Source organism: Lepus europaeus, chromosome 3, assembly GCF_033115175.1.
Source record: "Lepus europaeus isolate LE1 chromosome 3, mLepTim1.pri, whole genome shotgun sequence".
NCBI lineage: Eukaryota > Metazoa > Chordata > Mammalia > Lagomorpha > Leporidae > Lepus > Lepus europaeus.
This window is the reverse complement of record NC_084829.1, coordinates 162,311,562-162,325,584: the sequence shown is the minus strand read 5'-3', so window position 1 is coordinate 162,325,584 and position 14,023 is coordinate 162,311,562. Positions and strand designations below refer to the sequence as shown.

Sequence of the window (14,023 nt, the reverse complement as noted above, 5' to 3'; positions counted from 1 at the left end):
GCCCTGGATTAGCAGTGCTGCTTCCTGGCTGCCCTCCTGTTAGCTGGTTCCTTCCCAGGAGCGTGTGCTGTAAGTGAGTCAGAAGGAACTTCTCCACTACCTACAGCGAAACAGCGATTAAAATATACACACAAGCGAGGTGTACCCTGAGGTCCTTGTAGAAGGGGCCAAGTGTAACGGAGGGAACTGCTCTTTCCAGCCACGTTGTCCCCATACATTTCTCACTTTTTGCTGGATAAAGTGAGGCTGATGGATGTGATGGAGGCTCCAGGCATCATTTCCTTACCTCTCCTTTATTTCAGTGCTTCTGTCATGTTCAAATGTGTGTCATGTTCACGTACAAGTTGCAAGAATCAAATAGGTGGAAGACTTTCCCAGAGAAACAACAGCTGAGCAGGGAAGGGTGTACAACCCACCGTGCTCTCTCTACCTCCTGTTTTGCCTTCCAATTCTTGACATTTGCATTTTGACTTTTGTTCAGTACAAGCTAAATACCACTGATATTTCGTTATGTTACTGTGATTGGAATCATCTGCCCGTTTTCCATAGTGTGATTCTAAGGTTGAAAATCAAAGATTTACATTGTCGTGACTTGAGAAAGATGTGCAAAACTGAAATTTCTTACTCTTTGTGACAGATGTGGCCTTGATGAGGCCTGACCCTCCTGGGTAACTGTCGCATGTCATTTGCCATGGGCTCCCAAGACTGCTTCCCCCTTGCAGATCTGGTAATTCATGGGACAGACCCAAGGACAGAGCGTGCTCTGACACACATGGCTGAGAAGCCTTACAGCAAAGGGAAAGGTGGGCAGGAATAATCAGAGGAAGCCACGGATTATTTCCAGTAGCCTCTGTCATTGTCACATGGGAGGTGCTGACTCCTCGCCATGAGCTGTGACAAGGCATGTGGAGCATTGTCTCAGTAGCGACTGTATGTGTCCAGGGTTTTCAGTGGGAACTGGTCATGTAGGTGATGGTTAGCATTCCAGACTCCCAGAGAAGAGGGAGGTATTGGGCATCTACTGCCTCATTTGCACAAACCTGCATCAAAGAGGGACTGGGGGCTGGGGTGGGCAGGGAACTTCCAAAATCCAAGTTGCCAGGTGCTAGCCCAGGGCAGTCCTTGGAAGCTGGCCTCGTAAGGACAACAGTTCAGGCTGGCCACCACTTGTTCCTGTATATGCATTCCCAGGGCAAGCAGTGGCTTTGACGTGACTGATCTATGGATTCCAGACCTGGCCCTGTGAGGACTGGTGAAGCAGCTTGTGCAGTAAGGCCCGCTCTCGTTCTGGTGGTGCTGAGCTCTGCAGAGGTTCTGTTACCCTGTGGAACAGAGCGTGTGTGTGAGTGTGTGTATGTGTGTGAGTGTATGTGAGTGTGTATGTCTATGTATGTGTGTGAGTATGAGTGTGTGTGAGTGTGTGTCAGTGTGAGTTTATGTGAGTGTGTGTGAGTGTGTGTATGTGTGTGTGAGAGTGTGAGTGTGTGAGTGTGTGTGTGAGTGTATGTGAGTGTGTGTGTCTATGTATGTGCGTGAGTATGAGTGTGTGTATGTGTGTGAGTGTATGTGAGTGTGTGTCTATGTATGTGTGTATGAGTGTGTGTGAGTATGTGTGTGTGAGTGTATGTGTGTGTGTGAGTGTGTGAGTGTGTATGTGAGTGTATGTGAGTGTGTGTGTCTATGTGTGTGGTGTGTGTATGTGTGTGTATGTGAGTATGAGTGTGTATGTGAGAGTGTACGTGTGTGAGTGTATTTGAGTGTGTGTGCGTGTGTGAGTGTGTGAATGTATGTGAATGTGTGTGTGTGTGTCTATGTGCAGGTACGTTGCGCATGTGTGTTGGTCAGAACACCAGAGCAGATGGCCAGGGAAGCCAGAATGCTTGCCTACCTTGCTGGCCTGCATACCAGCCTCTGCGACAGCATGGCCAGGCTGCTCTGGGATGATGCCTAAGCAGGCCCCGTCCTCGTGCCAATTCAAGATGACCTAGTTAGTCCTATGACTGAAACCGCCTGGCTGGGCCCAAGGGTTTTTGGTAGTGAAATTGAAATAGACTAGGTTATTAATAATTTCAATATTAATATCCTGACGGTCCTTGCTGTCTATTCAGATAAGAATTCTGAATACCAGCTTGGATAAACTAGGCGACACGGTAAGGTCTTAGCATTTATTCAGTGAGAGAAATGCACAGGAAAGTGAGGGCTTTATTTAGGGGAGAGAGAAGTCTAGAAGTGTAGGCTGGGTCCATACCAGGCAGAGAGCAGGCCGGGAGCCACGTGGAGCAAAGTGTGCCATTAGGAGCAGCTACAGGTAGCTTAGTGGGGGCAGGGAAGTAGACGGAGAGAGGTGGCCAAAAGGCCATGTGCCCAGAGGCATGGGACGACAAAGGAAAGGCCCCACCATGCTCCATATCTTTTATTCACTTCCAAAGGAGAGTGGTTATGTAGTCAGACTGGCAGGTGGGTGTACAGGTGAGGTCAGGTAGGGCCATGAGATCATGAAAGGGGGCAGGGAGAAGCTGGAGTCTATAGCTCACAACCCTAATCAATTTAATCCTATCTGCCTGCCTGTATCAGAATGGCCACAGCCTTGCCCTCTGTTGTAACCTTCCTCCTCCCGGTGCCAGGCACTGGCCCTCGCACCACCTCCCCTGGAACCTTGTCCCTCTGCCCTCCCCCCACCTCCCTGTCACAGGACTCAGTTCCTCCCTCAGTCCTGCACCTTGCCATCCCTGACTCACAGCTGCCAAGCGGTCCAGGCCGTGCCCTTCGCCGTCCACAGACCATGGGACTTTACCCTGATTCAGCCACGCAGGCCTGCAAGCAAACCTGCCACCTCCCTGTAGCCCGTTTCACTGAGAATTCCGTTAGATGCAGAGTAGGTATTGAAAACCCTTCCCTCTGAACTTGGAAGACATTGCTATGGTTTTAAAATTCTGTTTTGGTTTCTGATTCCAGGTGGGTGATCTGAGCTTTCTTTCGGGCATATTTCAGATTCTTCTGTGTGTAGATTGGCTGCTCCTGGTGTCCCTCTGCCTCCTCTAGGCCCTGCCTTTGTCTGAGCCCTCAGCTTCCTTGTGCTCCTGCACGGGCGGAGGCTCATCCTCTACCACAGCCCTGGGCCCGTTTCCAGAAAGCCATGGAAATCTCTGTTTAACCACTGCTGTCTTCTGGTCTGGGCTTACATGGTGTCATTTGAAATGCAGTTGAGTATGGAGGAGGCCCCCGTGTGTGCCCAGCTGGCTCATGGTCGCCAGCAGTCCAGGGAGGCTTTGACTCATTCAGCTGCTGCCCCAGGGCCTCTGTGAGCATGACTGGCAGGTGTGTTTTCATTTAAAAGTCACCAGTTAAAATTGCAATGCACTTAAGAAAAGTGTTATGTTTTTAAAATTACATTTATCTGTGGAGAGGAATCTGCTACCCAAAATGATGCAGATTACGTCTTTATTTCTTCCTAATCTTTCCCTCCATAATCATTTAATAGTTGGACTCCTACTTGAATTCGATTTTGTATTCCTTTCACCAAGTAATGAAGAGCAATGAGTTTCAGTGGCTGCATGCTATTTGCTTTAGCAGGGGGTGTTTATCCAGCTATCTCTAGGGATCTGGGCGATTCCCAGTTTCTTACCACTCTGTACACAGCATCTGTAAACCAAATGCATCTGGTGCTCTCTGTTCTTACTATTTTGGGCCCATGTAGATTTCCTAAAATTTAGACAAAAAGTCTTGAACTGGCTATCAGGCTCCCAACATGCATTGCTGGGTTGCTTTCTGAAGTTGTGCCTTAATGGACACTGATGTTTCATTCGTCCTCCCTCCCCACTCATAGAAAGGCTCTCACTGTTACCTCAAGGTGATTCTTTGACTGCTAAGAGAGCTTGTTGAGCCCCCTGGGTGTGGGTGCTGCAGAGAGCAGAATGGACCAAGTCTGCTTCAGGACAGGGGGGATGAACAACACCCTGCTCTGAGACTGATGCTTGTCAGAGCGTAACCGCCACCCAGCAAAGGTGCTGGGGAGAGGAGCCCCAAGCTCAGCAGTGGCCTTTCTAGTAAGAGCACCAGCTAAGCAGGGCCATAGCATGAGGAATGAATGTTTTTGAAACTAAACACAAAATACAGTCTTGGTGTGTCCCTGAAGACAGCTTTGTCCTAGCAGATCCCCCAAGAAGGTCTTGAGGACCCCTAGGGTCTATGGAGCGCACTTTGAAAACCACTGGATTACATGCTAATTTTATCACCATTTCATAATATAACTGGAGAGACTTTAGAACACGGAGTCAGTTTCTATTTTGTGTACATGTTGTCCTTTTTCTTGAAGGGCCCATCTTGCTGGGAAGATGTCTTGGATCCAAACCGGATGCATGGTGAATGCCAAGCCCCAAACTGCCCTGGGACCAGAGCAGTAAGTACCCGGACACGTTCCTTGGTTGTTTTGCTTTGTTTTTGAAACAACACAATGATGGGATCTTCAGTGATAACTAGGAAATTAGAATACAGACAGAAATGCCAACTGACTTCAGTTTAATAACATTCAGAGGTGCTGATGATATTGACAGAAATTCTCCCTGAGTCACTGTCCCCCATTCACTTTGGTTGATTACATGGAAATGTGTACCTGGAGACCTTCCCAAAGTGACAGTCATAGGACAAAAAGGAGAGCTTAGGGGGCCAGAGTCATGGCGTAGTGAGTAGAGCCACCACCTGTGATGCCAGCATCCCTTAGGAGCTCTGGTTCCTCTCTGGGCTCCTCCACTTCTGATCCAGCTCCTGCTAATGGCCTGGGAAGAGCAGTGGAGGATGGCCCAAATGCTTGGGCCCTTGCTACACTCATGGGAGACCTGGAAGAAGTTCCTGGCTCCTGGCTTCAGCCTGGCCCAGTGCTGGCCATTGCAACCATCTGGAAAGTGAACCAACAAATGGAAGTATTTATCTTCTCCCTCTCCCCTCTCCCCTCTTCCCTCTCCCCTCTCCTTCTCCTCGCTCCCTTCCTCCCTCGCTCCCTCGCTCCCTCTTCTCTCCTCTCGCCCTCTTTTTCTCTATCCTTACAATAAATAAATAAACAAACCTTAAAACAAAAAAGGAGAGTCTAGGTAAGGAAGAGTCAGTCCAGAGTCTATGAAAGAGAAATAGCAAAGATGACGCCTTCCTCTCTCTGACTGCCACTGTGATATTTTATGTTTCCATGCCCCACCATTCACAGGTGCCTTCTCTCTTTGTCTCTGCCCCCTGTGCCTTAGCAGGTCTCTGCCATGGTGGACTTTTGGAAAGTGCCACCAGGATAAGCAGCTGTGTAAGTGCCTTGCTGGGCTCCCCTGCTTGTGATCTGTCTGTGCAAGCTTGTGGCTGTGGAGGTCTCGTAGACAGAGAGTAGATACTTCCTGAAGGAGACCCTAAGCTCCACACTTATTTTAAAAATAACTTGATTACTGTGGTCATGTTTATCATTTGTATCATTGTTCCACCTTTTACCTTAAAAAATCCTCAGGCCCATCCTACTCTGACTCTGTATTTCCTGGGCTGTAAACACTGTCAGGGCAGCAACACCAATGTCAGTGTTAGCTCACAGACTGCCGCAGCCAGCTGGCAGCTAACATCTTCTCTAAGGATCGAAATCCGTCCGAAGCAAAGACAGAGCGTTTGAGCCGGCGTCATTAGCTGTGCCTCCTCTCCCCAGTCTGCTGGATGATGGCAGGGGTACCCAGACAGCAGTGAAACAGAACGAGGGACCCCCGGCAGGGTGGCTGTTAATGCAAATTCCAAAATAAAGGTAACGGCTTGCATGTCACTCACAGGCGTCGAGGCACGCTGCAGCCATGTGATTCACCTCCTGTGACGAAGCTGCACTGCATACGTTTTGCAGAGCAGGTTTCTCAAGTGTACACATGTGTACAACATAATTACATATACTAATGATATGTATGTGTAATAGACACCCTTACACACAGGTAACTATCCATCCACCCATTCACCCATCCTCTGGTATGCATAACATCATGTTCTCTGTGTCATCTTTACAGTAATGTGAGATCCTTTGAAAATCGACTTCAATCGCTGTCTGACTGCTTGTCGTACACCTTGGTGGTAATTGGCAGGATTAAGTCACAGCAGAACAGAGAATTCTGCCTCTCCAAGGATTTAGCTTCAAATTAGTCAAAGGGGATAACTGTGTTGAAAATCATGTCCTTTACTTATTGTAGATTTACTTGCCTTTGACATCCATGTAGAGAATTCAGTATAAATTCAGTGGCATTGCAGCTCTATTTCTGGCAGCATGGTGAATTGATCCCTATAAAAATCATTGCAGTTCACACCCTCTAAAAATGTTAGATTAAATCACAAAGTATGTGTGTTTAAGAGATCGGCTATATTGACAAGGCATGCCAAATATTCAGAGAAAGTCAGACCTCTGAGAGGAAATTGTATTGCTGACTCTAGCTGCCGTGTTGGGGTACCACTAAGCAGCAGGGAGTAGAGGGAGACAAATGTGCCCGGGGACTGGGTTGGGCCTGAGGGCTTTTCCAATATGGGAGTGAACTACAAATTCCACACAATGCTGGGACCCATAAAATAGGGCACCCCCATTGGATCAACTGGAGAGAAAGGTGGTAGGAACTCTTGCCTATTTTTTTTCTTAGTTTGGTAAAGGAGAAAATGTTCATCATAAGAATTTGTAAGCAAACTCATCTTTGCCTGGGTTTGGAGCCAGTATTTATACTTCCTGTGTGACACATAAAGCTCTGAGTTGCAATACTGGGTGACAGTCATGAGTTGGTCATGACCCATATGAGCCTGTAACTGGTCCAGATACTCCCAGGAGAACTGTGCTTTCCAATGAGTCCTCAAATAATTTCTATTGATAACGTTTCATAAAGCATGAGCTAGTCATCAGAAACATTACAAAATACTTGTATATATGGAAACAAGCCACTGTGAAATGAGACTGAACAGAATTTAAACCTGGAAAGAACACAAAAACTGAAACTGTCATGGGGAGAATGTAAGTATGGTTAATATGCTTAAAAATGGAGTGCATGTAACAAATGAGTCAAAAAACAAAGACTATCATAAACATTCCATCAGACTACACACACACACACACACACCACAAACATGAGATTCTAGCCTTGAAAATTTCTCTGTAGGCTCAACAGCCTATGACATAAATGAAAAGAAAAATTAGATTTGAAATTTAACCTTAAAAATAGACATAAAATACAGTCAGAAAAAAAATCAAACTTAAAATACAAAAGAGGAATTTTAAAACTTGGAAGAGAGAATTACAAAATTCAAATGTTAATTTCCAAAAGAAAATGATAGAGACCTGTGTGAAGTTTAATTGTGAGGACTTCACCAGAAGTGTGACTACAATGACGACCACATGTAAACAGACCGTGTTGAAACTGTAGATCATTGAAGTCAAAGATTCAAAAAGCAGCTACACGACACAGGTGCTTCACAGTTCAGCTGAAAGTTGAATGATAATTCAATTGATAATCAAGTGTCAGTACCAAAGACAGCTGAAATATTAAAGTAAATGTTGGGACAGGCAATAGGTGCTGTGGTTGAGACACTCCTTGGGATGTCCTCGTCCCATATCATCTCTGATTTGACTGCTCTTGCTAATATACACACTGGGAAGACAGCAGGTGATGGGTCCCTGCCGTGCCTTTGGGAAACCTAGATGAAGTTTCAGGAGCCCGGGTATTTTGGGAGTGAAGTAGTAGAAGGAAGATATCTGTCTGTCTCTGTCTCGCTCTCTGTTTCACTGCCTTAAAATAAAATGAAAATAAATTAACAAAAAAAAAGATAAAACAACTTCTTTATCTCTCAAAAATAAATATTAATCATATATCAGAAAAATGTTTTAAGAACGAAGAATAAGAACAGCAATAAAGGAGTAGACATTTGCTGTATCAGTTAAGAATCTGCTTGGGATGCCTACAACCCATGTTAGAGGGCCTGGGTTTGGCTCACAGATTCAATCCAATTCCAGCTCTGGATAATACACACTCCAGGAGGCAGCAGGTAATGGCCCAAGTACGTGAGTCCCTGCCACCTACATGGGACACCTGGATTGAGTTCTGGGATCCCAGCTTCCGTCTCATCCAGCCCTGACTGTTGAAGGCTTTCAGAGAGTGAGATAAAGGATGAGAGATCTCTCTTTTTCTTCTCTCTCTTGCTTCCTTCTCCTCACCTCCCCTTCTCTCTTTCTGCCTTTCAAATAAATAAATTTTTAAAAATTAAAAAAGAACAATAAAAAGATACTTCCATGCAGACAAACTCCAGGAATTTACTTCCATCTACAACGTACTTAAATTTTTTAATTACACATTTCAGAAAGAAACTGATCTCAGAAGAAAACTTGAAAGTTGAGAAGGAATGGTTGCAAAAAAGTATAAATAAATCTAAGAAAAAACAAAAAAGTAAATATATTTGATTTATGCACATATTGATGAAGATAAAATAAATCTGGCCAATATTACTTGTGAGCATAGAACATAAAACTAAAGCATGCTAGGTTCTTTGTATTTTTCAATGGAAAGTAAAGGTATTAGTTGAAATCAAATGTGCTTTTGGTACATAAATATTCCTACCAGCTTTATTTGTAATGGCCCAAACTGGAAACAACATCCATGTCCAATAATAGGTGAACAGATGAAGACTGTGGTCTCCCACACAATGGAATACAGCAGTGGAGCAAAGGACCACTGTGGTACGCTCTGCAACACAGCTGGATCTCAAAATGATTGTACTTAGGGAAAGCAATCAGACAAAAATCAGGAGATAGTACGGAACTGCAGGAATGTGAAATTCCAGATAATGGAAACAATCAGTAACAACAGAAAATATTAGTAGCCTAGGGATTGGTGGAGAGAAATAGACACATGAAAGGGCATTGAAAGGGGCCAAGGACACTTTGGGGTGATCCATGGTTCATTATCATGGGGTACTCTGGATTTCAAAACCTATCAAATATATGTATGAGTATCTGAGTTTATCTGATGTCAGTGACATCCCAATAAAGCGACAAGAAGCCCCAGCACCATCAAGAGATTTCACATAGAAATTCAAACCTCAAGCACCTGCTGGAAGGGTAGCCGCTGGGCCAGGCTGTGTTGCTGTCCCAAGCACCCTCTTACAGCAGAGCCAGTCCCCTTGCCCACTCACAGCTCTGGGCCCCTTGCCAGGGCCCAGGAGGCAGCTTCCTTTCCAACTGTGTGGGAAATGCAGATGTCCCAAGAGTGAGACAGCCCTGGCCTGTCCTCCTTGGCCACTCTACACAGTAGTTCCCCTCACTCTAAGTAATTCTACGTTCCTGACAACCAGCTTCCTTCCACAGAGTCCCTGAGAGCCCATGATGGGACAGAGGGTCCTTCCCTGCCTTCCAGAGTGTCCCCAGGCACGTGCCCCTGGCACCGAATGACTCTTCCCCCGACCAGGCTGGTAGAAACCTGTCTGTGTTGTCAACCTTGTCTGGAAGAAGCTCCCAGATGAAATGTGATCACACGAAGGCCCTCATTATCACACTGTCCCCAGCTGACCTAGAATATGACCGAGGCTGGTTGAAGATGGCCTTGCTGCTGCCACAGCAGCACCTACATCAATCCGAGGAGCAGGCAAGCTTGTCTAGAAGCTTCCAGCTGCTGTCTCCCTCCTCCGGGTTCCCTTAGCCAGACTGGATCAGGTCCATGCCTAACCCAGTACAGGCAAAGGGGAGGCCACCCCAGCGGACAGGGACCCATCGGAATTCCCTGTAGGGAGGGCAGAGAAAGTGCTTCATTGATCAGGAGGGAGAGGATGAAGGCGTCTGTCCTGGGCCATAGTGGTGAGAGCTCCATCCTGCTTCCAGGGAAGGTGAGCGTGCAGGCTACCCTGAAAGCTTCCACACCCGCGGCTCCTGTCAGAGCCTCACCTCCTGGGGGCCGGGATCCTCTGGCACATGGAGGTTTTTTCCAAAAGCCACTCTGCAGTTCACCTCTCAAGTGTGAACACTTTTTTCCTAAGCCAAGACAAGCAGACAGCTGATGATGTCCCTGTGCTTACAGTACCTCCAAGGTGAGGTACACGTCTTCTGCCAAACGTGGCTGTGCCCATGAGGTCCTGTGAGGAAAGTGGACTTCCTGGTGACAAGCCAAGCAGGCAGCTTCCCCACCGGGGCTGTCCCCACAAGTTTCCCTCTAGTGTGAGCATGTGCCGATGGGGGCGTGAGTCACAGGTGGAGAATTTCTGGACTTGGCTGCCCTTCTGAGGCTTGGTGCTGGCAGCACCCTGGGGTGCTGACTGAGGAGAAGCTTCTCCCCAGCTTCACTCCTATGTCCCTTCTGCATGGACGTCTTTGTCCCTAAAGAGCCAAGGGCTCTGTCTCCAGGCTCCCTCCCACCCACTGCACTCAACGCACGGTTCTTTGCTTGGAACTCCCTGGTGCCACGGCGGAGAGGGTTTGGAAGGAAGGCGGCATCCTCACTGCCACTGCTCTTGTGCTGTTTACCCTGGTGTCTAATTCCCCATCCTCTGACTCATGGGGGATTTTCTCCTTTGTGAACTTTCTGGCAGTAAACAGGAGCTGATCCTCAAAGGTCTTTCTGAACATAGTCGATTTATAGGTTCAAACCTGGATCCCCCTTGACATGGACTTGATCAGTTTCAAGTCCTTGCTGTCCAGCACATGGGCCTCTCACCATGCTCCCGTTGATGGTACTGGGGTGAACTCAAATCCTAGGGAGGACACAACAGCAAAGTTCCCCGGCACATGGGTCAATCACTGCCTGGTTTTGCTCCCTGGAAAGGCACCCAACCTTGTCCTCACAGCTCATGGGCCCCCGCCTCCTAGTTCATCATTGTAGCCTCGTTGTACCCTCAGGCTCAGAACCTTCAGGATGCCTCTCCCTGTACCCTCCTGGGAGGCAGTTCCAGGCCCAGCGATGAGGTCAGGCCAGGCTTAGTCCCTGTCAAATGCTGTAAATTGAAGACCCATTCACAGCATCGCTCATGACTGCCCAAGGACTGCAATGGAAGATAAAGTGTAAATTAGTAGAAAGAAAGGTAACGAGGGAAAAGGAGGGAGGGAGAGTGAAGAACAGGGAGGAAACCACACAAAATGACCCAAATGGAACCCCCTGTGCCGGGGGGAGTGGAATATAAATGCATTGACTGAGCCCAAACACAGAGGCTCCCGGGTGGATGAAATAGAGGTATGGAAAGTGATACCACAGGCAAGTATTAACTAAACGAAGCTGTTGAAGCCATTTTAATTGAATATAAATTAATTTGGGGGGAAAAACACTGAAAAGAAGGTCCCTTCGATTTTAATTAAACATTCAATAATCCAGGAAGATACAGCAGTTAAAAACTGAGTGATCTTAGTGACATGAATTAAAAACGTACTAAGGAATCACTGTCAGAATTAGCAAGTCATATGCATAAAGCCATCATCATGGTGAGAGAGAGTGACACAAGGCAGAGCAGGGAGAGCTCCTGCAGGGTAAGCCCAGGAGGGAACAAGGGGGCACACCAGGGAGGAGACTTGTAGCACCTGCAGGAAACCCAGTGTTTTGCAGCATATGGGAAACATTTCAACAGTCAATCATGCTTTAGAATATGAAGGAATTTAAATATTGCCAACAGGAATATGATCCCCAAATATCCCCAACAGGAAATAATCCTAAAAATGTCTCCTATACAGAAATCTGAATCACTAAATCAGCAAAAAGATCAGCATGGAAATATGGGACAAGCAACAAATACACCACATGCCACACATTTAGGGGTGTAGCTGCATTCATGTTTAAACAGAAAAGTTAGGTACATAAACACTTTATAAAATAAAAAATTAAAATTATTTAAAAATTGTTTAAGAAGATGGAAAACGTACTGATTTTACACAGCTATTTTTCTACCATTTTTAATGAGTACTGAATAAATTTTTGCTAAATAAGATTTGGAAGTAAGCACATACTGGAATACCTATGCCTGTGGCTTGCATTCACTCTGGAAAGTTTGATTTCTTCATCTTCTCTCATAAAACTACTTTTCTAAATTGCATTTACACAATGCAGCTAAATAATAACTATAACCTCTGAATTTTCTAAGTCACTATGCAGTGTTTATTTCTTTAAGAGTATTTTGGACACTGTTATAAAAACTTCAACTTCTATCTATTTTCTTGTACTTAAATTTCAAAAAAGCAAAATCCCTGATTTACTATATATATATATATATATATATATATATATATATATATTATTTAGTAAATATAAATTTCCAAAGTACAGCTTATGGATTACAATGGTTCCCCCCCTCCATGACTTCCCTCCCACCCACAACCCACCCATCTCCCGCTCCCTCTCCCCTTCCATTCACATCAAGATTCATTTTCAATTATCTTTATATACAGAAGATCAATTTAGCATATATTAAGTAAAGATTTTATCAGTTTGCACCCATGCAGAACATAAAGTGTAAAATATTGTTTGAGTACTAGTTATAGCATTAATTCACATTGAACAACACATTAAGGACAGAGATCCTACATGAGGAGTAAGTACACAGTGACTCCTGTTGTTGACTTAACAAATTGACATTCTTGTTTATGGTGTCAGTAATCTCCCTAGGCTCTAGTCATGAGTTGCCAAGGCTATGGAAGCCTTTTGAGTTCGCCAACTTCGATCTTATTTAGACAAGGTCATAGTCAAAGTCGAAGTGGAAGTTCTCTTCTCCCTTCAGAGAAAGGTACCTCCTTCTTTGATGGCCCGTTCTGTCTACTGGGATCTCACTCGCAGAGATCTTTCATTTAGGGGTTTTTTTTTGTTGTTGTTGGTGTTTTTGTTTGTTTTTTTTCCAGAGTGTCTTGGCTTTCCATACCTAAAACACTCTCATGGGCTCTTCAGCCAGATCGAATGCCTTAAGGGCTGATTCTGAGGCCAGAATGCTGTTTAGGACATCTGCCATTCTATGAGTCTACTGTGTATCCTGCTTCTCATGTTGGATCATTCTCTCCCTTTTTAATTCTATCAGTTAGTATTAGCAGACACTAGTCTTGTTTATGTGATCCCTTTGACTCTTAGACCTAACAGTATGATCAATTGTGAACTGAAATTGATCACTTGGACTAGTGAGATGGCATAGGTACATGCTACCTTGATGGGATTGTATTGGAATCCCCTGGCACGTTTCTAACTCCACCATTTGGGGCAAGTCCGATTGAGCATGTCCCAAATTGTACATCTCCTCTCTTTCTTATTCCCACTCTTATATTTTACAGGGGTCACTTTTCAGTTAAATAATTGTGTGTTAATTACAGAGTTCAACCAATAGTATTAAGTAGAACAAAAAAAATACTAAAAGGGATAAAAGGGATAAAGTATTAAATTGTACATCAACAGTCAGGACAAGGGCTGATCAAATCACGGTTCCTCTTTTTTTTTTTTTTTTTTTTGATTTTTGACAGGCAGAGTTGACAGTGAAAGAGAGAGAGAGACAGACAGAAAAGTCTTCCTTTTCCATTGTTTCATCCTCCAATGGCTGCCGCACTGATCCGAAGGCAGGAGCCAGGTTCTTCTCCTGGTCTCCCATGGGGTGCAGGGCCCAAGCACTTGGGCCATCTTCCACTGCACTCCTGGGCCATAGCAGAGAGCTGGCCTGGAAGAGGGGCAACCGGGACAGAATCTGGCGCCCCGACAGGGACTAGAACCCGGTGTGCCGGTGCCGCAAGGCGGAGGATTAGCCTATTGAGCCGCGACGCCGGCTGTCACTGTTTCTCATAGTGTCCATTTCGCTTCAACAGGTTTCCTTTTTGGTGCACTGGAGGCAGCTAGGGTCAAGCGCTGGCCCCAGGTGTCAACTCCAGGTGCTACAGTGCTACGAGCATCAGAACCAGCATCTTAACCACGAGGCTACATGCTCACCCCTAGGCTGTCCTTTCCTCTTTAAAATACTTTTTCTCACCTACCTATGCCCTTTATTTATTTATGTATTTTATGTAATTAGAAAGAGAGAAGAGAGGGAGGGAGGGAGGGAAGTGGGGAGA

At 45.6% G+C, this 14,023-nt stretch overlaps 1 protein-coding gene across 2 annotated transcripts in view; it reads left to right on the top strand.

Annotated features, from left to right (window-relative positions):
- PRKN (parkin RBR E3 ubiquitin protein ligase) overlaps positions 1 to 14,023 on the top strand; it is a 1,356,574-nt gene that overhangs the window by 706,944 nt on the left and 635,607 nt on the right. For both annotated transcript variants that reach the window (XM_062187015.1, XM_062187014.1), the window contains exon 5: positions 4,316 to 4,399. In XM_062187015.1, coding sequence (XP_062042999.1) covers positions 4,316 to 4,399 — 84 coding nt within the window. The remainder of the gene's footprint in view (positions 1 to 4,315; positions 4,400 to 14,023) is intronic.